Genomic DNA, 24198 nt, shown 5'->3' with positions numbered 1-24198 from the left:
CAAGATTTGTAGTCCTTTTATTCTTCCGTTCACACCATGGCTGCCCAAAACGGAATAAAGTCTTGCTACAAATGCTAGTAACCCTCGCTCCACTGAATTGTTGATTTTATTTGTCCTACTAATGGCATTCTACATTAAGCTTCCAGAAGGGCACCCCTGGCTTAGTGCGGGACCTCCCCTTTCTAAGCGTGCCGTTTTGCCGAGATGATAATCATTTGGTCCTCGTCTTAATACGCGATGCCTTCTGTTTTGTTTTGTTTTGTTTTTGCCCCCAGTGCTGAATAAGGGCCAGTGCGTGACGAAGTACTATCGCTGGATGCAGAAGAATGGAGGATATATTTGGATACAATCTAGTGCCACCATAGCTATTAACGCCAAGAACGCAAATGAGAAGAATATCATCTGGGTGAATTATCTTCTTAGGTATATTTTCTAATTCTTTTTCATTTCTGTGTCAGTTATAAAATATGCAGCCCATGGTTAATAGCTGACATGTTTTATTATCTTTTGGCAGTCTCTGGTGTGGAATTATGTGGAAATTCTGCTTTGCCTTCCATGGGACTCAAACAAATATGAAAAAATCAGAGCTATTTTGGAGGGGACGTCCAGGGCAGACTCACAACATTTTCAGTAATTCTTGGTCTGCCAACCTTTGGGCAGCTCTGCAGAAGTTGCTTTGGTTTCCCCCACAAATGTTCAGGCTAGGGGAAAAAAAAAAAAAAATTACAGACTTCTGCCCACAGATGAAGCATTCAAGAAGCACCTGCTTCTCCCCACCCCATAAACCTACACTCATGCATTCTAGCCCTTGAGAAAATTAAGCAAAAGGGCATGGGGAAGAAGGGGCAGGGTGCATTATATCCCCCCTGTATTCCATCCCTTTGAAAGCTTAAGCATATTACACCGCACTGGATTCCCTGGGCATTCAAGTTTTGGTAAGCTGAGTGAGCTGCTTTGCCAGAATCAGGGCAATATCAGTCCATAAATGAAAGCAATCTTCTTGTGCCTGATGCCATGTGGCCTCAGTCCAGTTGTACTGCTATCTTTATGTGCCCTCAAATTGACATCCGTAAATGAGGCCAGGCTCAACGGCTCCCTAAATTCTAGTCCGCAACCCCATTTCTCTCGCCTTCCTCATCTGCTTTCCACTTTGGGAGTCAAACGAGCAAAAAGAAAACCAAGACCGACAGCCGGGGTGGTCTGCTCCTGGGGGCAGAACTTCCAGGAGGTTTTCCACCAATCCTGTCCTGAAACTATCAGGAGGCTCGAGGCCAGGCTGTCTCCCACCACCGTCATTCCAGTTTTGGGCTTCTCTTGGCCGAAAGCCACCACGCAGCACCCGCACGTGGTCTGAATAGGAAAGCTTCCAGTAGGTCTTATGAATGGAAGTTGGTGCCCTTTGGCTGATAATCTAGACAGGGAGTACCTGAATCCCATTTTTCTTTGAGACAGCCAAATGGAGCCGAGACGCTGACAACCATAGCTCATCAGCACACTGAGCCTTCAGAGTGTGTTCGCGAACGTCGATGATGACTCGAAGGCATGAATGTGCTTGCTACCAATAGCTTATCAATCAGACACTAATGATTATTGCTGTAGAGGGGGCCTTAATGGGCGCCACTTAAAAGAGTCTTCATTTATCTACTTTCTTTTTCCTTTTTTGACCTCTTCTACTCTACATTAATTCTCCCTAAAGGTCCAAGTATGTGTATTTCATGTGGCTTTCTAGGAGGCCTGATTTTCATTAGAACCTTCTCCTGTGTTTGTGATATGCTCAAGATGGGTTCTGATATCAAGGAATCCTTTTTTCCAAGAGGCTTATGGAATGGTGGCTATGTGCAATGCAGGTTGTACACACTCACAGGCCAGAGAGAAAATAGAATACAGTACTGTGGCACTGACATTCCTTGGCTGGTCAAAAATGGTGCTGTGCCAAGGAAGACCCATCACTGTTAGAAATCAGGCATTAGTAACAGGGACACCACAGACTAGAAGGTATCTGTGCCCCGTGCTGATGTAACATAGGGTACTGAAGTCATCCATACAACTTGCCGCTCCCATTCAGGGCGAGTCCTTCTGGTCTGGATCTTTACTGCCTTTACCGGACCTTACTGCCTCATCGGTCTCATGACTTCCTACTCTGCCCCCAAATGCAGGCAATGAGAAGGGTGAAGGAGAGGTCAGTCCATGAAATTTGGGATCAACACCCTTGATCTAGCCTGGGATCAAAGGATACAAGCTCCTAAGTGTCTGGTGATTCTAGTCCATCTGATTCCATAGGGAGAGGACAGAAGCAGTTTGGGTACCAAAGACTAGCTTTCAGGCTGAAGGGCCTCAGTCTCAGACAAGGTAGACCCATCTCAGCTGACCCAAAGACTCACCCTGAGCTCAATAATAAAAGGCTACAAGTCGGGTGACAAATGACTTGTGAAGTCCCGTGGCATCTGGACCAAAGGAGACTAATACAGATGGGCATCAGCAGAGGAAACTCCACCACGCCCACCATGTATCAGTATCACTTCTCTAGGCTAAAGATCTAGAAGAAAAGGACGTGGCCTTGGCAAAATAGCAACTATTTATGTTAGCAAAAGAGCAACTCACTGAAGTCTGTTTTTCTCTCCCACATTCCTGTCCTTTGTTCCTCCCTGAGCAATATTTTCATACCACCTCTGCCTCCTCAGAACCCCTCACTTCTGGGCCCACTCAGGCCTCTCCTTCCCTGTCGTGAAAGGACTGGCCCTCTACTGCTCTTCTCCCTGTTCCCTCGCGTGTTGGTAGAGTCAGGGACTCCGGAGTGTTCAGAGACAGCGTAAGTGCTCAGGCCACCTTCCCACCATTAGTCTCACCTGATTATCTCGACAAAGGTCTGCTACTGAAGCTAATTCACACTAAGGCGTAAATGCCTGACGATCCATCTTAGTGAGTTAACCCTCCGAGCGACACCGGCCGTTTTAGGGTAGCTACTGAAACGTGGCTCTTTACTATAGGAATTTCACTAGAGAGTAGCAAACGGATCAGTGATCGTCTCTGGTAAGTCTCTGGTTGGCTAGCCATCATGGAAGGTAGAAGAGGCCCTTCTCCGCTTCGAGGCAAGAGGCTTTCCTCGAGTCTCGAGATGACAGGAGCCCACGTTGCTCGTACACTGGGCTGGCCTTGAAGTGGCATTTCTAGAAGATAACTAACTCAAACTGACCGGACACAACTCTCTTTTCCAGAAGAGGCCTGTTTCTGAATTAAAAATAGAACAAAAATTAAGCACGTTTGTGCAAATGGGGTTAGATCCATTCTGTTAGGGCCTCGTTCACACTGGGTCTCTCTCCCCACTGCAATCAGAGCCCCAGCCTAACAAGCCACAGGTGTACACCACATGAGCGGCTGAAAATGTGATTGTAATGGGTGTGTTGACAGTTCAGTAGCCATAATCCATGCATCCCAAGGTGCACCTGCGCATCTGTCAGATCATCAGGCGCCGAGGGCTCGGCAACACCGGCCCCACCCCGGGGTAGCTATAGAGCCATCCGAACAGCTGAGAAGCTCCATCAAGGAACCAGGACAAGGGTGCGGAGGCAATGGACTCTTTAGGAGCCCAAGAGAAGATAGGGCCCACCAGGAGGCCTGGGAAGGCTTAGCTGAGAGTACTTCTCACCCTCGCTTCCCCCCAGGTGTTAGACTGGGAGGGATGTCAAGCAGCACAGTGTTCTGGCCCCCAGGGCTCCCTGATTATTTAAAAGCCTGTTAGTGGCTTTCCTGTGGCATTTGGGTATTCAGCCGTTGTAGCGGGGTGCAGCTGTATCCCCAGCACGTGAAATCCCAGCTTCTGCAAGAGTCCCATAAGGAGGTGAGAAATGACTTCTCACGGCGTCTTTTAAACTCTCAACTCCAAAAGTTTGGGGCCAGGAAGTGGGGAGAAGATGGTCAGAAGCAGACCATCGAGAATGGGTGTCTGCCCTCCTGATGAATGCCTCCCTCCGCCCGCAGTAATCCCGAGTACAAGGACACACCCATGGATATCGCACAGCTCCCCCACCTGCCAGAGAAGACTTCGGAATCTTCGGAGACGTCCGACTCTGAATCAGACTCTAAAGATACCTCAGGTATTACAGGTATTCCTCCTTCTCCGTGTTCTGCGCTCACGGCTCGCCTGTCCGAACATGAGGGGTGGGCGGGGGCCCGAGGGCGGCCGGCGGAGCACAGCGACCACTCCGTCGGATCCAGAGACATAGGTTGATACACAGACATCAAGTAGATACTGAGTCTCTCTCTGCACACGTGTGTGCGTGCGTTTGTGTCCCACCACCTACATCTGTGCACACATATATGTGCATATGTGTATACATATGTGGTATCGATACGTGCATATACAGTGTCACGTTTAGGTATGTATCTATACATCCCAACATGTCTGTATGTACACAAATATGCAGAGAGAGAGAGTGACTGATTTAGCAATCACTCCACGTCAGCCGGGACCTCTTAGCCAGCTTTGGCCTCTTTACCAAGAGCAGTAGTCAGGGCTATCTGCACTACCTCTACGACAGTCTCTGTCTTTGAGCCCCATGTATTCAAACCTTTACCAAGCTGGGGTTGAGCCTCCAAAGCAGGATACTTAATGGCATTGGTGATGACTCTTTGGAAAGCAGACTTTCTAGTAGTTCTTTGGGGCAAAAGGAAGTTAATTTAAAACTTTACTTTTCCTCCAATCCTCAACCCCCACTCCCACAGACACACTTAGAGCCGGCGAGCACAGAACTCACAGTATCTTACAGCTGCAAAGAATCCTAAGCCTCTTCTAACCCAACCTCTTCTACGGAAATGAAGTAGTTCCATGATTTGCCCAAGGTTCTAGTCCAGGCTGCCATCCAAAAGCATCACGGCAGAGCCATAAACTCAGCATCATCCCTAAATCTTCTGAGTTGTGTTACTGGGAAAATCTATTCTCCGTCTAACGTGCCAGATGGCTAGGGGTTCCCCCCACCACCACCTTCCATCCGTAGGGCACCTGCTCTCCAGGCTTGTAAGCCCAGATCCCTCGACAAACCTTCAGGGAAGCAGAAGGAGGTGCAAAGCACAGAAGATCTTGACTGTTTTCCTATCCTAAACTGAATTCATATGAAAGTTCTTTACTAGGGCAGGAGTTCTAAAATAGACCGGCTCTGCTCCTTACATATGTATCATATAGCAGGGAACAAAAAAGACAGCAATTCCACGACCTGCCCCACGGAGCCTATGTTCTAGTTGGGGGGAAGAGATCAAAGTAAATAAAAATAAGCACCATCTGATTCTCTGCATGGCTAAGCACGATAGAGAAAAATACCTTTAGGAATTAGGAGTGTGGTTTTCAATAATGGACAAATATTCACCGACGGAGGGTGCAGCCCTCTGTAGAAAGCCACCTTGCATACCATCATTTTTCTGTGTCACTAACATCTTATTCCAGATTATTGACTCTGAGGCCCTGAATATTTTTGTAGGACTTCTCAAATGTTAATATGCCAAACGATCACCTGGGGATCTTGTTCAAATACAGAATCTGATTTAGCAGGCCTGGGTGAAAAGCGGGGATTGTGCATTTGTAACAAGCATCCAGGTGATGCCAAAGCTGCTGGTCTGCGGACCACACTTGGAGTAACGGCCCAGCTAATAGAGGGCCTAGAGACAGAGAGAGCGAGCCCAGGCTTTAGGTGACTAAGGTGGGGGAGCAGCTCAGGTGGGCCAACGCACCTCCCCAGCCCTGCCCCGTCCACCCCACCCTCCCCAATCCCCAGCAGGTGCGACGTGGGTCCTGCCCTGCTAATGTGGTGTCTTTTGTGTCTCCCGTCCCCGCCGCCACCTCCGGCCACTGGCCCCACGCAGAGGACAACGAGAATTCCAAGTCCGATGAGAAGGGTAATCAGTCCGAGAACAGCGAAGACCCGGACCCCGACCGGAAGAAGTCGGGCAACGCGTGCGACAACGACATGAACTGCAACGAGGACGGCCACAGCTCCAGCAACCCGGACAGCCGCGACAGCGACGACAGCTTCGAGCACTCGGACTTTGAGAACCCCAAGGCGGGCGAGGACGGCTTCGGCGCGCTGGGCCCCATGCAGATCAAGGTGGAGCGCTACGTGGAGAGCGAGTCGGACCTGCGGCTGCAGAACTGCGAGTCGCTCACGTCCGACAGCGCCAAGGACTCGGACAGCGCGGGCGAGGCGGGCGCGCAGGCCTCCAGCAAGCACCAGAAACGCAAGAAGAGGCGGAAACGGCAGAAGGGCGGCAGCGCCAGCCGCCGGCGCCTGTCCAGCGCGTCGAGCCCTGGCGGCCTGGACGCGGGCCTCGTGGAGCCCCCGCGGCTGCTGTCGTCCCCCAACAGTGCCTCGGTGCTCAAGATCAAGACGGAGATCTCGGAACCCATCAACTTCGACAACGACAGCAGCATCTGGAACTACCCGCCCAACCGGGAGATCTCCAGGAACGAGTCTCCCTACAGCATGACCAAGCCCCCCAGCTCCGAGCACTTCCCGTCGCCGCAGGGCGGCGGGGGCGGCGGGGGGCTGCACGTGGCCATCCCCGACTCGGTCCTCACCCCGCCGGGCGCCGACGGCGCCGCCGCCCGCAAGACTCAGTTCGGCGCCTCGGCCAACGCCGCCTTGGCCCCCGTCGCCTCCGACCCGCTCTCGCCCCCGCTCTCGGCGTCCCCGCGGGACAAGCACCCCGGCGGCGGCGGCGGCGGCGGCGGGGGCGGGGGCGGCGGCGGGGGCGGCGGCGGCGGCGGCCCCAGCGCGTCCAACTCCTTGCTGTACACTGGGGACCTGGAGGCGCTGCAGAGGTTGCAGGCGGGCAACGTCGTGCTCCCGCTGGTGCACAGGGTGACGGGGACCCTGGCCGCCACCAGCACGGCCGCGCAGAGGGTCTACACCACCGGCACCATCCGCTACGCGCCCGCAGAGGTGACCCTGGCCATGCAGGGCAACCTGCTGCCCAACGCGCACGCTGTTAACTTCGTGGACGTTAACAGCCCCGGCTTCGGCCTCGACCCCAAGACGCCCATGGAGATGCTCTACCACCACGTGCACCGGCTCAACATGTCAGGACCCTTCGGCGGCGCCGTGAGCGCCGCCAGCCTGACGCAGATGCCCGCCGGCAACGTGTTCACCACGGCCGAGGGACTCTTCTCCACGCTGCCCTTCCCCGTCTACAGCAACGGCATCCACGCGGCACAGACTCTGGAGCGCAAGGAGGACTGAGGCGCCGCCCAGCGCGGGCCAGGGCTCCGCCCGGAGGCATCGTCGGCGTTTTCGTTTAGACCTTTTAATTCTAGCACTTTGAATTCGAGCAGGTCAGCGTCCTCTCTCAACACGACGGCCCCCGTCCCACCCCCCTCTTTCTTTAACTTGACTTATTCTTTCCTGTAAAGATATGTTTATTTTTTGCCTTCAGAGAGTCAGATGACCAGTTGCCTGCCATTTTGTCTTCTAAGATGTGTGTTGGGTTGTTTTGCTTTCCTTTGCATCTTTATTAAGATGTCTTTAATGTGTATATGCCTCTGCCATAGAATACTCAGTCTTGTGGTCAAGAGATTTCTCAAGTGACAACCATTGGGTTTCTTCATCAAGATCTTGATATGATCAAGATTGAAAGAGACAAGCATAAACAATGTGCCCTGTTTGACTAAGTCAAATGAAATGGGGTGGCTTTTGTTTTGTTTTGGTTCCTAATTCCTTTAAAAAAAAAAAAAATAGGGGGATAGTATTTTAGAATTTTATGCAGAATTTAATTCTTTTTATGGTTAAGATTTTAAGATTTTCTTACTTGCACATAAAAATAATTTGGGTTCTTAAACTTAATTTCTGGCCTGTGACTAGAATGTTTAAAAAAAAAAAGTTGGACTAAATGTTAATTACTGAAACATTAACTTAATTTCTAAAACCATGGTGCTATCATTTATTAATCTGTAATGTCTTCATACAAAATGCAGCTCCTGGGCTGGGTTTTGGAAAAAATGTGTTCTGTCCTGGTCTGGAGTCCGCTGCTGCAGTCCCCTTGGTTAGTTAAGACAAAGCCCTCATTAACGTTTGCTGCAGGACTTAAAATTTTTTACCTCCCAACTAACAAACATAGCCTCACATTAAATTTAATGGGTCAGTAAAGCCCTTTTTAAAGGGGCTTTTGGAAAAACTCAATCAAACTGATTTGAGGAGCAGTTTAGATACATACTGCCTTTTGTTGAGCTGGGGTTTTTTTCCTTTTCTCAGTCTAACTGAGGCTAATTTTTGCAACTTCAGTAACACTTCGGAGTAAAAGAAGGAAAAGATATTTAACATGTTTTTAATTTTTTTTTTTTCATTTCTTGCTAAAAAAAAAGGAAGGTTGTATTTTGGGGGACTGATTTGATTTGATGGCATTTTCTTTTCCCCTTTGGTTCTCTTATTTCTAGGTCGAAACCAGTACGGTTTAAAACTAAAGAATGGGTTAATAAGCTTCAAACAGATAACTGCAACTGAAAAACCGCACATTAAGTAAAAAAGAAAAAAAAAAGAAAAAAAAAGAAAAAAACGAAAAAGAAAAAAAATCTCCTATTTTGTCTTTGTTGCCAGAAATCAGTGTAGTGTCAAACACTCCAAATGACTGTCAAGTATAAATTCTTCTTCCACTCCATCTTTGGCAGCTGTTTTTAAGGCATCTAATAACAGATGTGAGAACTGTAATGTGTGCAATGTGTACGTGTCCTTGGCTGTCAGTCCCATTGCAGTTTCAATGTGTGTTACTATATGCAGTATATACTAAGCTAATGTAGTTGTTTTGTCCTTTGTCTTCTCTGTGCTCTCTCTCTAGTCCGGAGTGGTCCAGTCCCATTCCTGCAGTCCTAGTGAATCAGTGATTCTTGGGGGTTAGTGAGTTTTGTGTGGTGGCCTTCCTCTGTAATGTCCACCCTATGCTGCTTCTACTGTCTGTGAATCCTCCGTTCCACTTTTTAAAACTGCTGTTGCTTTGCTGGTGTATATTCTCCCAACCTTTCCTTTCTTTCCCCCCCCTCTCTCCTAGTCTCCCCTTTTCCCTCCCTATCTCTCCTCCCCCCGCCCCTTTCCCCTTCTCCAAAATCTTCTTCATTCTCAGAGATAAAAAGACTCTTAACTAGCTCAAGGTTAATGGAGCCATTTTTTTCCCACAGTGGAGTTCTGGGTATGACTTTTTCTTCTGGAGTGCAACACAAAGCACTGAAGAATAATGCTCAGATATATTAAATAAATTGACGCCATATAGCCTCAGTTGTTAACATTCCCAGAGTCCCTTGTGCTCTACCTATATAAGCAGTGGGTGCTTTTCTTTGGTTTCCTTCCAGGTTGGCTGATGGAGCAATATATAAAGCAATTACCAGTGAGACAGAAAATTATTTCAAAGGTCAACCAACATTTTTTAAAAACAAAAGGGGAGGGGATAATGGAATATAGAATTGTCATATATATTTGTTTATGTGTGCAATGCTAATATAGTAATTCGGCTGTCCTTTGAATATCACTGTGTTGAGTGGTTTCCTCTAGGACCTTTGATTCTGTGAGTTGGGCCCACATCACTGTGGAATAATAACTAAAAGAAGTGAAATGCCACAAATGTTAATAGTGAGCTTACTTGAAGGATATAAGTAGGTTTACAAGGTGAAGAAGGCCAGTCATGATATTTAAAGATTACTTTTGGAAGCTCTACTCTAGCTATCGAACAATCAAAGGAATGCACCTATCAGCTACAAAGAACAGCTAGACGGCTGTTTTGGTTTGTTTTGTTTTTTTCTTTTATAAATGTTTCTGTGTTGTGTCAAAATGATTTCTGGTGATTTAAACTAACAGATAATCACAGCTGCTGTCTAAATCCATAGTGTTTAAAATTACAAAATGAAAAAAAACACTTCATTACCTGTGAAGACTGTGTCTGTGTTTTTAACTATTTCTTGTACAAATATATGAAAACTTTTATGAGGAGACTGGTGCCAAGTAGCTGAATAATGGGGAAAGGGATATTCTGTTCGTAAAAATCTTAGCAGTGTTACCAACTCTACAGTATATATAAAAAAAAAAAAAAATTAAAACGTTACAAAGCGACAGCTATGGTACATTTGTTTTGTGTGAAGCTAACCGGACCTAACTTCCTGAGTGCCTGGCTTATTTTGAAACATTTTTTTTCATTGACCATTGATAATGCTGCAAATCAGAAATGTACATACTTCATTTACAACAGGGTTCTTTTTATACTTTTGTAGATTCTCATACATGTCACATACATGGTTGTCTTTATGTAACTTAATTTTTTCATCCGCAGGTGCCATTTTCATAATAAACTTCTCTTGGATTTGTTACTATCTGGCATCATTTCTTTTACATGTAACCATCCTAACTAATGAATGCTGGTAGTATTTGTTTAAGCAGGTACCTTGGTCATTACTCTTGATTTTTTTTTAAAAAAACTAAAAAAAAAAAAGATACATCCATATTTTTGCTAGTTTTGGAAAAAAAAAAAATGCATAGCTTGTGTCGTGATGAGGCTGACAAGGCACAGATTAAGATGCTAATCCAAATACTACACCAAACTTGCAACCATCCTAAATTTTCAGCTACCCCAACTCATTGTCATACTGAGCATTATTATGCACATTATCAAAGCTGAACAATGGGCCTGCACGTTAACCACTATGGGAAGTGTGCATTTTTTCTTGATTAATGCACAGTACGTGATGACAGTTTTCATACATTAATCATTGAAAATGCACTCGATATTTTCATTTATTACAATCTATAACGTATAACCAACCGTTCCATTGCTTATATCTTCTCTTTACACTAAACATGTATTTTCTTTCTCCAGACAGAGTAAGTCCTGGTTGTGCTGTGTTCTTGGTTAGGTGAGCGCGCAGCATGCAGCCGGTCACGTTTGAAGGCAGGTCAGCTGGCTAACAAAAAAAGAAAGAAAACTTCAGCTTGCTCTCTCTCAGAGAAGGATACAGATGGGTCACATGTTAATTCTGTGCTCTCCAGAAAATGAAGAGAGAGGAGCGGGTTGAGCTGAAGCAAAAGGCAAACACTTTTGTCCCAGAGCCACCAACTGTAGTAAATGTCATTCCCTAGTTTACGTCTTCAGTGACATTTGCCAATCTGAGGGTGCTTTTTACTAACGGAGGCTTGCGTCAGACCAGCAGATACAGAAATGTGGTTATGGTTGTGGGGCCCTAGATTTCTCTACAGTGCCCTCTAAAGGTCCTTGAAATAAACACTTGAAAACTGGAAATAGGGAGAAGGTAACTAAGAATACTGGGTTGGGTTCTCCCAACACTTTTCCAAAATTTCTCTTTCTCTTTCGCTCTGGAGAGTCAGAAGAATAGAGTAAGTCAAAACATTGCTGAAGCTGGAAACTCGATCCTGAACAGAGTGCTGAAGCCAGCCTCCTCGAGGCATTCGTTCTAGTAGGCGCTGCTGACGCTGGCCCTTAGTGGTGGCCTCCAGAACCTTCCATAGGGGAGGGTCTGCAGAGGCAGAGGGGCAATTATAGGAGCGTGGCACTAGGGCTGACCCTCTGTCGGCTGACGGCAACGTCAGTTGGCCTTAACACTTTATTCCTGGACACGGCTGCAGCCCTGTGATCTGGAGGTGGCGGCGATGAGAGTTGGAAAGCACCAGCTGGCCAGGGGTGGATGCAATGAAATCGGCACAGCATCTGGAGCTTCTGCAGTAGAAGTAGTGGAAATCCTGGATTCTTACCCAAGCTCAAGCCTCCCTTAGTATCAGCAAGTGCCCTGTCCTTTATTTGTACCCATCAATGCTAAAATACATCACTAATGAAATAAAAAAACCTCTCGGGGCCCAAAAGAGAGCAAGCGAGCTCTGGGCTCAGACCCACGGACAGTCAGGAAGCCCTGTCACCACCCCGGGCACGGGGCTGGAAGCCAAGCCAGGGCCCGGAGCTCCCAGAGGCACAGGACCTCTCCCTTGCCAGGCTGGCAGCCAGGCAACGTGTCAAGGCTCCAGAGTGCAGGTCATGGACAGAACAGGCATCTGCGGCCCGCTCTCTGTACCCTGCCTCTTTGCTTTCCCAGCCCACGCTGAGACTCGTTTATTTGGCAATAAAGAACAAGGAAAAAAAAAATCTCAAAAAAGGCAGCAGGTGGGACAAGAGGGAAGCTATGCATCGGTTGAGCATAAAGAAACTGATTTTAGTCCTTGTGGACCGGAATTCTGACCCCTCTTGGCCTACTCCTAGACAAAGCCTATTTATACTGAGCACATTCAAAACAATTTGAAGTCAACCTGGCCTATGCACTACATTGAAGGTAAGAGATAATGTATACTGTCAAGCCTAGAAGATAGTCTGTTCAGGCTAGGAAGAGGATTATCCAGGTTCAAAAAGTAGAAACAGTGGAGGACTTAGGAGAGAAAGAAAAATAACCTTTGCCAATACTTCATATCATATAGTGACAAAAGGCAAACCCTGTTCTTGAGAATAATTCCCAAAGAATGACAACAACTAGCAGGCTTACAAGACAACTCTGGTGGCTAAGGTAAGTGATCAACCTTCGCTGCTCCTGCTTTCCTAAGAAATCATTATAAAGAAGGGGGCACTGACCTGGTAAACCCCCCCCCAAGCAGAAATCATTGTGTTCACCTTCATGTCCCCCCTTTGTGTCTAGCTCAGTGATTCACCAATAGTCTTTGCTCAGAGGACATGTAAAAAGAAGGAGAAGGAGAAGAAGGAGAGAAAGAGAGAGAGAAGAGAGAAAAAGAAAAAGGAAGGAAGAAAAGACAAGGAAGAAAGGGATGAAGAGAAAGGAGAGAAAAGGAAAGGAGGGGAGGGGAGGGGAAGGGAAGGGAAAGAGGGAAGGAGGGAGGGAGGGAGAGAAGGAGGGAGGGAGGGAAGGAGGGATGGAGGGAGGGGAGGGGGAAAAAGAGGAAGGAAGGAAGGAAAAAGAGAGAGGAAGAAAGAAAGAAAGAAAGAAAGAAAGAAAGAAAGAAAGAAAGAAAGAAAGAAAGAAAGAAAGAAAGAAAGAGAAAGAAAGAGAAGAAAAAAGAAAAGAAAAGAAAGGGAGAAAGAAAGAAGGAAGAAAAAATGAAACACAACTTGTCAAGAGGCAGAGATTCCACTACAAATGTCCATGTGGTAATGGCAGGATAGCTTGAGTTTCTATCAAGGAAGGAATAGCAAAATGGACAAAGGAACAAGTTTGTTCATTCCTGCCTCCTGGGTAGTCCATACAGCTGGCATAGAGTTGGCCATCAATAAATGTTGGCTGGGGGATGTGTGTACGTGTCCGTAACACAATCTGTTCTGTATACAGCAATAAATTAGGCAAATCAAATAGAGAGGGGAATTAGAAGAAAGAGCCCAAGCAGTTGCTAACTTAGTAAGCCTTGACATCATATGCCCTGGACAGCTAAGTAAATGGATCTTAGATCCTCAAGTAGGTACCATTTAATAACAAATCCTCCGGACATGATGAGCTGTAAACTCAGGCATCATCCAGAGGATCTTAGCAACTCCCATGTAGAAATCGTGTCTCCTTAATTCTAGTGGTGAGGGTCTTTCTAGCCCACTAGCAGACAGTTGTAACACTTAGAGGATGCTGAGCTGAAATCTTACCTCTGGAGTTCAGTGGAGCCCTCTGCTACCTGAGTGGCCTTCAAGTATGTGAAGGTGGGCATCAGAGTTCGGCAACTCTCTAGGCTGCCAGCTGTTCTTCCAGCTCTTCGTCCAGTGGCTCTGTGGCAGATGTCTTCACTACTGTGGCACTCGCATCTGGGCACACCAGAATTTGCCAGGGCCCTTGTACTGCTTTCCTAGGACTGCCTTCTTACCACAAACTGAGCGCCTGGAAACAAATCTGTTCTCTCACAGCTCTGGAGGATAGAAGCCTGACTTCACGGTGCCAGCATGGTTGGTTCCTTCTGGCAGGCTCTGAGGGAGAATCTATTCCTAGCTTCTAGCGGTGACCAGCAATCCTTGGCACCCCGACTTGTAGATTCGTCCCTCTGATCTCTGCGTCTGTCATCACAGGGCCATCTGCCCTCTCTGTGTCTCTATGTCTTCAAATGGCATTCTCCCCAGTGTGCTTCTCCTCTGCAATAAGGATACCAGTTGTTGGATTATGGGCCCACCCTACTCCAGTACGACTGCACCTTCACTAATTTCATCCACATACTTTATTATGAGAAGGAAATGAAATTAGTACTGAGGTACAACTTTAACTTTTTCGAGGACTTAATTCAACCTGTAAGAGGTCTTATTAAAATATGGCACTTGGGGCCAATCATAGATCTCCAGGTATAATCTGGTACCAACCTGGGATAGAAGTCCCATTACATCTCTTGCTCATGACTCTGAGCTCTTTTTTTTGCGGGGGGGGGGGGGGGGTAAATTTTTTTTAAGTAATCTCTACACCCAACATAGGGCTTGATGTCACAACCCCAAGATCGAGAGTTGTATGCTCTACCGACTGAGCCAGTCAGGCGCCCCAGGACTCTGAGCTCTTAATTAAAACAGCCTGAGAGGTCAGTCACTTCTTAGCAGCCAGATCAAATTGTTAACTCATTTTGAGCCTCTCTAGTCAACCAGAATAACTCGGGTTTTTCACAAACGTTTGTTAAGGTAAGTCTCCCACCTCCTGTATGTGTATGACCCTTACGTAATGCTGTCATGAGCTTAGGTGGACAGCAGTTTGAGGAGAGAAGTTCACTAGTTCAGTAGGCACGGAAGGTGAGCAAGAGCCTGTTCCTGTGAAAACACATCTCTCGTTCTCATTGTACTTTACATGCTCTCTGAGACCACTTCACCCAGCCCTGCTGGAGAGGTGAGCCTGGCCCCTCAGGGTCTCTGAAAGCTTCCTGGCACACAATACATCTACAACAAAGAGTCCCTGTGAGCTGAGGCAGGGAAAAACCAACCATTAGAAGGAAATGGGCAAAACTGGACAGACTACCATATCAGCCCTTCTATGGGGGCAGAATGGGGTTAGGGATACCAAGACTCCCGATATGTATGAGTAAAATCATCCACTCATAATTCAAGAAGGAATCATGAGGCCAAACTCATCAACTCTCTGAAAATGACTGGGCCTCCTTTTGTCTCCCTTTGTCCCCTTGTATGGATCAAAATCAAAGAGATTAGTGTAAGATTGTCCTATACTTTTCTGGAGATAAAGCACAGTTGTTTTCATTTTTCTGTTCATCTCTCCCTATTTGGTATCATGAGATCCACCAATAGGAGTGACTCAGATAACATTCCTATGTTGAAAGAATTTTTCTAGAAAAGTAAAATTAGTTTCAGTTTTTTAAATTTATGCAAACTATTAAAGCTACTTTAAAAAAAAAAAAAAGAAGCAGCAGAGGGTAAGGAGGTGGCTCTTCCTTGTACTGAAGGAGTTTTCAGATTTATAGCGGAAGTGTCAGAAACAGGATGTAATATCCATGTGACCCCCCCACACCTCCCCCAAACAAAACCATTATACCCTTGATGAATTATTGACTTTAGAGTTTTATCTGTGCCATGAATAATCACAAACTTGGGAGTCTCAGGGCACAGTTCATAAACAAATAATTATATCACAATGATAATTTTTCAGGAATTACAACATCAATCATGGCCATGTTATTATCAAGTACATTTTCTGGTTGCCTCTATTCATCAAACCCTCCTCCCTCTCCACCCTTCCACACCACACAAGCAAAATTCATCACCAGATTGCCTCTTATTTACACATCACTCAAAGAAGGACATAGCAGGCATACACAAAATGGGTCAAGTCGGCGTTTATGAGAGATGAGTTTTCATTAAGAAAGTTTAAATTAAATGCATTGAGAAAGATGGAGGGGAGAGAGAATTAATTATTCCAGACTCCCCCAAAGAAGTGTCTCGGAAGAGATCTTATTCAGGAGATAAAAATAGACACAAGGTTTATTCTATTATTCCATTTCGGGCAATACTAATAAAGAAAAAGGAGTTCATCTCTGAAAGCCGAGGAAAGAGCAGCAGTTCAATAGCGTGTCCTCTCTTTTAAATGATGGCCGCCTGTGTGTAGACAGCTCGGGCCGTCCTCCAGCTTCCTCCCTCCGGTGGGAGAGGTGAGCGAGGTGGGTGCAGAACTTGGAAAGGGCGTCCATACCTTACCTGAGTCTATATACACATCAGGGCTCCAGCTGCTCAGGATGTTTGAGTCTGATCTAAAGCACTCCATGAGAAGGTAGACTCTACCAGAAGGTTAATATTTCCAAACACAGTAACAGTACAAAAAGCATCTCCAACTACTTTACTTTGTTGTTTAACATCACTGAAGGTCATAGGGCCACTTCTTGGATAACCCGTTCATCTCACAATTCAAAAGAAAAACCAATGATTAGCGAAGCAACAGAGGAAGTACCCTCTCAAGATAAAAGTTGTACATAATACAGGGTTATGTACAAATCCATAATACAGTGGGGCTTGCCATTAGCTCCTTGTGCAAGAGAACTTTCTCACCAGTCTCTGTTTCTAACTGGCAAGCAAAACAAGAAATCCCCAGTAGGGAGATTCTCCCCAGTACGGAGATACCAACCCAAGCCTCTGAGACGTCCAAGTCCTCCGGTAACATTGCACTCTTGAGGACAGCCCTTGGGTATGTTTGGCCTGATCTTAGATCAGATTCTCCTCTTCTTGACATCAAAATGTGTCTAAGAAAAGGTAGTGCTAGTGCCCAGCAGTGAGCACCATGAACTGGGGTAGGCTACACTGTTGGCATAGTTGAACTGGATCCAGTCTGATCAGCCCCAAACCCCACCATCCAGGCGACCGCCTAAGCAGCTCAAGGCTTCAAGGACCCTGGACCATTTCATCTATAACTCAACTGCCCTCTCTACTGCTCTCGTTTTAAAATCTGCCAGTCTCTTGAATGTACCTGGACTATTGTTAAGTCACTCTGCCTCGAGACCTTGACAAACAAACTCATTAAAAGGAGAGGAAGTGGAAACGAAAAGCAACAGACACAACTCTGAGTCCATGGCCCTGTAAAAGTTCTAAACATCCCCCTCAAAACCTTTCTCCCATAATAGGACGCCATCTTCCCAAACAAGCCAAATCTCTCCTCCCCCTTCCTCCCCCCACGCACAGGCCCCAACTCTAGTGCTTGGCCCACCCTTTTGCCAGCCCAGCCCCCTTCCTCCCTCCAGGCCTTTGGCCTGCCTCCCTCCCTCCTGCACCACAAGAGCTCCTCTGGGGTCCAGTTTATTTGTTCCTGTGGGGTAATTTGACCTCTCTTGGCTATCCTTCTCCCTCCTCCCCACCCATCGCCCCCCTCAGCCTGATGAGGCCCTCAAGCCAGCCAATAAATTGAAGGCCCTTTGAGGAAGTCTACCCTTTTTTTGAGAAAGCTGGGGAGGGGCCAAGTGTGAATTCTTAACATTTTAATTTGGGGATCGCCTGTGAGGGCCGCCCCCCGTAGAGCTGGGCAACAGGGAGGGAAAAGCAATAAGGAAGCTCCCTTAAGCCCTAAGTTCATCACCCACTCCAGGGCAAGCCCTAGCTGTGGACACGGGCGGGTCCAGTGCTCCTGGCAGGAGCAGCTTCCGTCGGTTCATACTGATTCACCCAGGAGGCCTCGGTCCCAGGCACAAATTCGCAAACCTCAGCAGACAGCTCGGCTTTGGAGTCACATGGAAGAATACAAGATGTCTAACCATTAAAAGGACTTTTTTCCCCAAAATACACATCTAACTGCTCTTTCCTTGATAGCATTTTCCAGGATGAGGACATTAGCAATTTTTTTTTTTTCTCATTTTTAACATTTGGAATACATTCAAAGGAAGCTCAGATTTTTCTTTCCCTTTCGTATTTACGCCTTACTTCCCTGCACACTACTCTGGATATTTACATAGAGTTGCCCAAGTTAGAGACATTTTCCCCGACATTGATTAATCTATAATTCTTTGAAGTCAGGAAGCACTACTATCTCCACTTTACAGATGTAGAAACTAAGACACAGAGGTTAATGATGCCCAGAGGTCAAACAGCCAGTCAATTGCGCAAGTGGGTTTTCAACAGAAGCTCCCGTTTCTGCTCTTAGGCTGAATTCAAGTTTGTTCTTTGTCATCTGCCCTCATCCCATCAGAGCCGCCTCTGACGTCTGGCCCACTCTAACTTTGCTGGGAGGCCCTTAATATGCTTCTTGAAAGACCAATGCTTTCCTTGCCTACTGTCAGCATTTACCCTCTTGGTATTTATGCCTTTGCGCATAAATAAATGACGATTCCTTTCGGGAGTGTTTGGCAATGGTTTCGCATTGCTACACAGTCCTATTATTTTCTTAATTGTTTACAATACACAGAAGCCCTGTAGTTCTGCCTAAGCCTAGAGTCTCACATTTTGCCTCATTTTCGGCAGTTGCCCTACAATTAATTTAGTGAGAATCTGTCCAAACCAAGCCGGGAATATAAAGATGAATAAAATATTACCCTCTGCCCTTAAGTTGTTCACAAAGCGCAGAGGGAGACAAATGTAAAAGTTAATCATTCCAAAAATATGACAAAGTGATGCGGCAGACATACAGACCATGTGTTAGGGGTGCCCTGAGTAATGGCAAGTAATTCAGGCTAAGAGGGCGGAGAAGCCTCCCAGGAGGAGATGATGCTTAAACCAAGCCTTGAAAGACAAGTAGGAATGAATCATGGGTGCTAGAGGAAGGGGGGTTCCTGGAAGACATCATCAGTATCATGGAGGCAAGACAAAGCTTGCAAATAATTCACTATGCTGGAGTATGGCCACATCTAGGGACGTGTGTAGACATGGAAATAGGTCAGCCGACAAGTCCATGAAATGGGTTTAGCCCAAGCTTTGCTAAGCCAAGCCCTGTGCCCTCATGCAGGGCGGCATCCTCCCAATGGAAGGGGTACCTTGTTCTCACAGAAAGGCACGTTCCACTCTCTGAGCCCTCCTTCTGCCTCTACTGGGCCGCGTGTGCCCCGAGGGAATGGGGGGAGGTGACATTTTTTGTTCATGCAAAAGAACCATGTAGACAAGCTGCAGCCCAGCTAGGGAGCTACCCTGAATGTTACGCCAAGGAGTCTGAATGGCATCCTATAGGCAACAGGACGTTTAGAGGATTTTATTCAGAGAAGTAACATAATAGAGTTTTTGTATTGGAAAGGTCACTATGATGGCAGTTTGAAGGACAGCACGGATTAAATAGAGGCAGTTAGGAGGTGCTTGTAGTAATATCCCATGTGATAAAGGATAAGGGCCTGGGCGACGGCAAGGTGGGGGGTGGGTGGAAGGAAAGGAGTGGATTTGAGGGCCTCAAGGAAGAGGTTTTAGTGACAGGATATGGAGAGAAATAATGGAAAAAAAGGAGTGAGAGATGACTCCCAGGTCCCTGGCTTGGGTAGATGGCTGGCATTTACCAAGATGGAGAATACGGGAGAAAGGAAAGGTTTAAGAGAATGAACAAGTAGGAGGAGTTAAGGAACTCCATTCTGGACATAGTAAGTTGTAAGTTCTTATGGGGAATCCTGGTAGACATGTCCAGTGAGCCATTGGAAAATAGTTCTAGATTTCTGGAAAGAAATCTGTTTTAAAAATACAGCATCAGAGACATCAGTACTTAGACAGTAGGAGCAGTCATCAGTCCAGGGGCCACTGCCTAGGAAAACAGATAGAGGCTGAACGAAGGGCCAAGAATGGAGTGCTAGGGGGTGTCAAAGGAGTGATCAGAGGAATACAAACCCTTGACAGAAACTGGGAAAGTAAGAGGCCAGAAGGGCAAAGGGAAGTGTGTCACAGCAATCAGAGAAGAAAATGATTTCAAAGAGACCAGAAGAATCAACATTACCCAATGCTGCACAAAAGTTAGGTAAGGACTCAAGTGCCAAATGGTTTTGGCCAATAATGACAGCAAATGATGGCTACCCTTTCCAGAAATTTGACAATGAAGGAAATGAAAAAGGAAAGTTTCATTCCAAGGAACAGCCTGATATTTGACACTGATTGGTATGTTCTTCCTTCAAAAAACGGTAATTCCTTCACCATTCATTTCAAATGGGTACTGAACAAGGGGACTTGAGGCAAAGTCTTACCCCATGGAATCTACCCTGTCCCCTTCTTCCTATGTGCACCACATGGGTTCACCCTACAGCCTAGGCTCTGGACCAAACACTGCAATCACAGAAGACACTGCATACACTCAGATCAAACACATTGGGTGCTATGTATGTATCAAGGACTTCCTGCACTCTTACTAACATCTGTCCCCAGGGAAATTGACTTTGTTTGGCATGACTTCTCGGAAAATTCACAGTGGTTCTTGTGTGATAGTTTTTATTTTTAAAAAAGATACCTCATTCCAAGAAAGAGAAAGTAATGAAGTATATAACTGAGACTTTATTCCATACAGAAAGAGTCCGTTTGCTCCCAAACCTGCATGAGACTGGGGGTAGAGTTATATGGAATCATCATCCCCGGTTAAGCCACTATCGCCAAATACCATTGTAACAAACACTGTCGGTTGACTACCCAAAATCCATTCACCTTTTTCTCTTTAACACAGCCCAAAACTTTGGGTAGGCACAGTGCTGCCCAGAATAAAATATTGTACTTCCTAGCCTCCCTTGCAGCTAGATAGAGCCATATGCCAAAGTTCTAGCTAGTGAGATCCGAGCAAGGATGGGAAATTCCAAGCAAGCTGATACTCTAGAATGGCACCTTTCTGTTTCTATCTTTCCTCCTCATTCTAGACTGTAACTCAGCATAACAACTGGAGCTCTGGCAGCCATATTGGATCATGAAGTGACCTTAAAGATGGAAGGCGTGGACTAGGTTAAAGGAGAACTTAGCTCTTTGAGGACCATACCATGCTATGGTATCTGAACTATCTGAACTATCTGAACCATGGACTATCTGGACATCTTTCACATGAAACTGAATAATCTATCTTGTTTACAACATGTCATCAGAGAGCTTCTTTGGCTACTGAATTCAACTCTTAACTGATGAACTGACTATTCATCCCTAAAGCAACCTCCTTAGTTCTTTCCTAAAGACCATCTTTTAACCTGCATTGCTCCTTACACATTCCAGCACAAGGATGGGAAAGCATGAGAAATCAAATGCGGGAAAAGCTAGAAGCTTCAATATCATAGGGGGATGCAATGAGGTCCTTTAAATGTTTGGCAAACAGCTGACAAGTGAGGATTCCAGCTAACTCCACATACCCAAAGACACAAAGAATCCCAGAGGGAAGTGGAAGTACTTCACAGTCAAAAACAGAACCAATTCGGGCAGCACAGGCAATACATGGACCTTCTCTATCCCATTTGTTGCAAGGTGATGTCTTCTATGAAACCACTTATCTCAGAGGCATCGTCTGAACTGTTCTTCAACACCAAACATGGTGGACACAGCTCCAAGAAAAAGTCAAGAGGCCTCTGAAACAAACAACTCAGAGAACCAGTCAAGAGCTTCCCCAAATGAACTTTACCATCAGAGGACAGTGAGAAGGTTTATGGCAACATTGATGAGTGGCATGGATGGAATTCGGAAAACTTCTTAATGGAAGCTGGACTAGTAATGAGAACCCAACGTGGTACTACTCAATAGCCACCAGTTATCTGGAGACACGGCACACTCCCAGCTGAGGGCTTTGAACATTGCCTAATGTGAGCAACCGGAAACTGAGACTTATACAAAGAAAACATCAAGTCACCACAAGAAGATAATCACAGATACCATCTACCCACGCCAGGCACTCTGGTCCACACTTTACAGCCATCCTCTGTTGCATCTTCCTGACCCAGAAATGGTAGGTGCTATTGTTATCTTGACCTTACAGATTGAGAAGCCGAGATTCAGAGAAGTGGGGTGACTCATTCAAACTCTCATAACTATTAAGTGGTGGAACCAGGTCTCCCTGGTTCCAAAGCTTGATTTTTGTTTAACCATTTTGTTATGGGCTTTTTTTGCCCCTTGGTGTGCAAGAAGATCTGGGGGATAAAATTGTTCCTGAAAGCCAGAGCACTTATTTTTTTCTTTTAAAGGCTTTGTGAAAACAGAGATCTTAAGACAAAAAATAATTAAAATGTTACTAAAAAAGTAATTTCTTGATAATGATATTTGATTCACCAGAAATTTAAAAAAACTGACATTTATATTCCTACATAACGCAGTCTAAACTTTTATAAAGTGCAAATTTTCCAAACTACAAACTCGTATCTACAATCACATTGAAGACTTAAAACATACCTCTCTTACAAACTGCTAGAACAAGGAGGAACAAAAAAATAAACACTGTATCAATAATTTGAACAAGGTTTATAAATCTGACCTAATGTGCATATATAGAACACAGCACTCAATTGAAATATTGAACCTTTCGAATTCACACAGAACACTTATAAAGCTGACCATATGCTGGGCTTTAGCAAGCCTCAACCAATGTCTAAGGATTGAAATGGTCAGATTCAATATGCTCTCTCACCATAATGAAATTAGGCAAGAGATAAATAATAAAAAATAACTAGAAAATCACCCTATGTTTGGAAATTAAGAAAAACCCATAAAGGAGGCATCATGATGGAAACTAGAAAATAACTGATCAATAACAACAATACTTTATATCAAAACGTGTAAGATTCAGCTACAGCATTACTTACAGGGAAATATATAGCCCTATAAACATGTATTAGAAAAGAAAAATAATTGAAAATGAATGTTAAGCATCCCTATCAAGAAGTTAAGGAAATAAATTGTCAACAAAATGAAAAGGCAGTCTACTGAATGGGAAAAAAATGTTTGCAAATCATCTATCTGATAAGGGGTTAATATCCAAAATATATAAAGAACTCCCAGAATTCAGTATCAAATATAAATATATGTGTATTTAAATATATAAAGAAAATATATTTAAATATATAAAGCAAAAATAATAATCCTATTAAGATGAACAGAGGACCTGAATGGACATTTTTCCAAAGAAGATATCCAGATGACCAACACATACATGAAAAGGTGCTCAACATCACTCATCGTCAGGGAAATGCAAAATCAAATCACAATGAGACATTACCTCACACCTGTTAGACTGCCTGTTATAAAAAAGACAGGAAATAACAAGTGTTGGCGAGGATATGGAGAAAAGAGAACCCTTGTGCAGTGCTGGGGGAAAGGTAAATTGGCACAGCCACTAGAAAACAGTATGGAGGCTCCTCAAGAATTTAAAAATAAAAATTTTTTCAATCTTTAAACATGGAGCTCATAGAAATACAGAACATAGATTGATGATTGCCAGAGACTGGGGCAGAAGTTGGCGGGGGGGGGGGGGGGGGTAGAGCTGAAGGTGATCAAAAGGCACAAACTTTCAGTTACAAGATAAATTCTGAGGATGTAATGTAAAGCATGGCAACTATAGTTAACAATTCTATGGTGCTTATTTGAAAGTTGCTAAGTGAATAGATCTTAAAAGTGCTTATCACGGGGCGCCTGGGTGGCTCAGTCGTTAAGCGTCTGCCTTCGGCTCGGGTCATGATCCCAGGGTCCTGGGATCGAGCCCCGCATCAGGCTCCCTGCTCAGCGGGAAGCCTGCTCCTCCCTCTCCCACTCCCCCTGCTTGTGTTCCCTCTCTCACTGTGTCTCTCTCTGTCAAATAAATAAAATCTTTAAAAAAAAAAAAAAAAGTGCTCATCACAAGAAAAAAAGTTGTAACAATGTGAAGTGATGAATGTTAACTAAGTTTATTGTGGTTATCATTTCAGCATATATATCAAATCATTATGTTGTATACCGCAAACTAATACAATGTTACATGTCAATTATATCTCAATAAAACGGGATGATGGGGGCAGAATATTCAAAAGGAATCACCACAAAACAATACCCAGTATTGGACTAAAGTCAGGAAACAGAGATAGCTCTCTTGTTCTGTGACCTGCTACAGGTCACTTCACCTCACTGGAATCCAATTGTCTTACCTCCAGAGTGAGGTAAGGTTGGACAAGATGATTCGTAAGGCCCATAAAGGAAAAGTTCTCTTATCTGACCTCCACCTAACCAGCTGCAATACGGATGCGCCACATTCCTGGCGACTGATCCCCAGGGCATGCTGCATTCTTACCTTCGCTGAGCTCTGGATGAGACGGTCAATGACCATTTCCTGCTTTCTGAGAGTCAGTAGTGTAATCAAACTCATTGTGCTTGTTATAGAAACAATGTATTTTATTTAATTCTATA

At 45.3% G+C, this 24198-nt stretch overlaps 2 protein-coding genes across 8 annotated transcripts in view; one reads left to right on the top strand and one right to left on the bottom strand.

Moving 5' to 3' along the window:
- Positions 1–10330, top strand: part of NPAS3 (neuronal PAS domain protein 3) — an 813063-nt gene extending 802733 nt beyond the window's left edge. For 5 of the 6 annotated variants that reach the window (XM_081830630.1, XM_081830629.1, XM_081830627.1 and 2 more), the window contains 3 exons: positions 276–423; positions 3979–4103; positions 5854–10330. In XM_081830630.1, the coding sequence (XP_081686756.1) occupies positions 276–423; positions 3979–4103; positions 5854–7226 (1646 nt within the window). In that variant the 3' untranslated portion in view covers positions 7227–10330. The remainder of the gene's footprint in view (positions 1–275; positions 424–3978; positions 4104–5853) is intronic. The other variant, XM_081830628.1, reaches the window with a different exon arrangement.
- The window catches only part of SPTSSA (serine palmitoyltransferase small subunit A), a 975882-nt gene that overhangs the window by 454169 nt on the left and 497515 nt on the right, over positions 1–24198 (bottom strand). The gene's annotated exons all lie outside the window — the stretch shown is intronic.

This window comes from Leptonychotes weddellii, chromosome 9, assembly GCF_054177405.1.
Source record: "Leptonychotes weddellii isolate Sample4059 chromosome 9, ASM5417740v2, whole genome shotgun sequence".
Classification (NCBI taxonomy): domain Eukaryota; kingdom Metazoa; phylum Chordata; class Mammalia; order Carnivora; family Phocidae; genus Leptonychotes; species Leptonychotes weddellii.
Note: the sequence above shows the minus strand (reverse complement) of the source record. Positions and strands in the feature narration are given on the sequence as shown.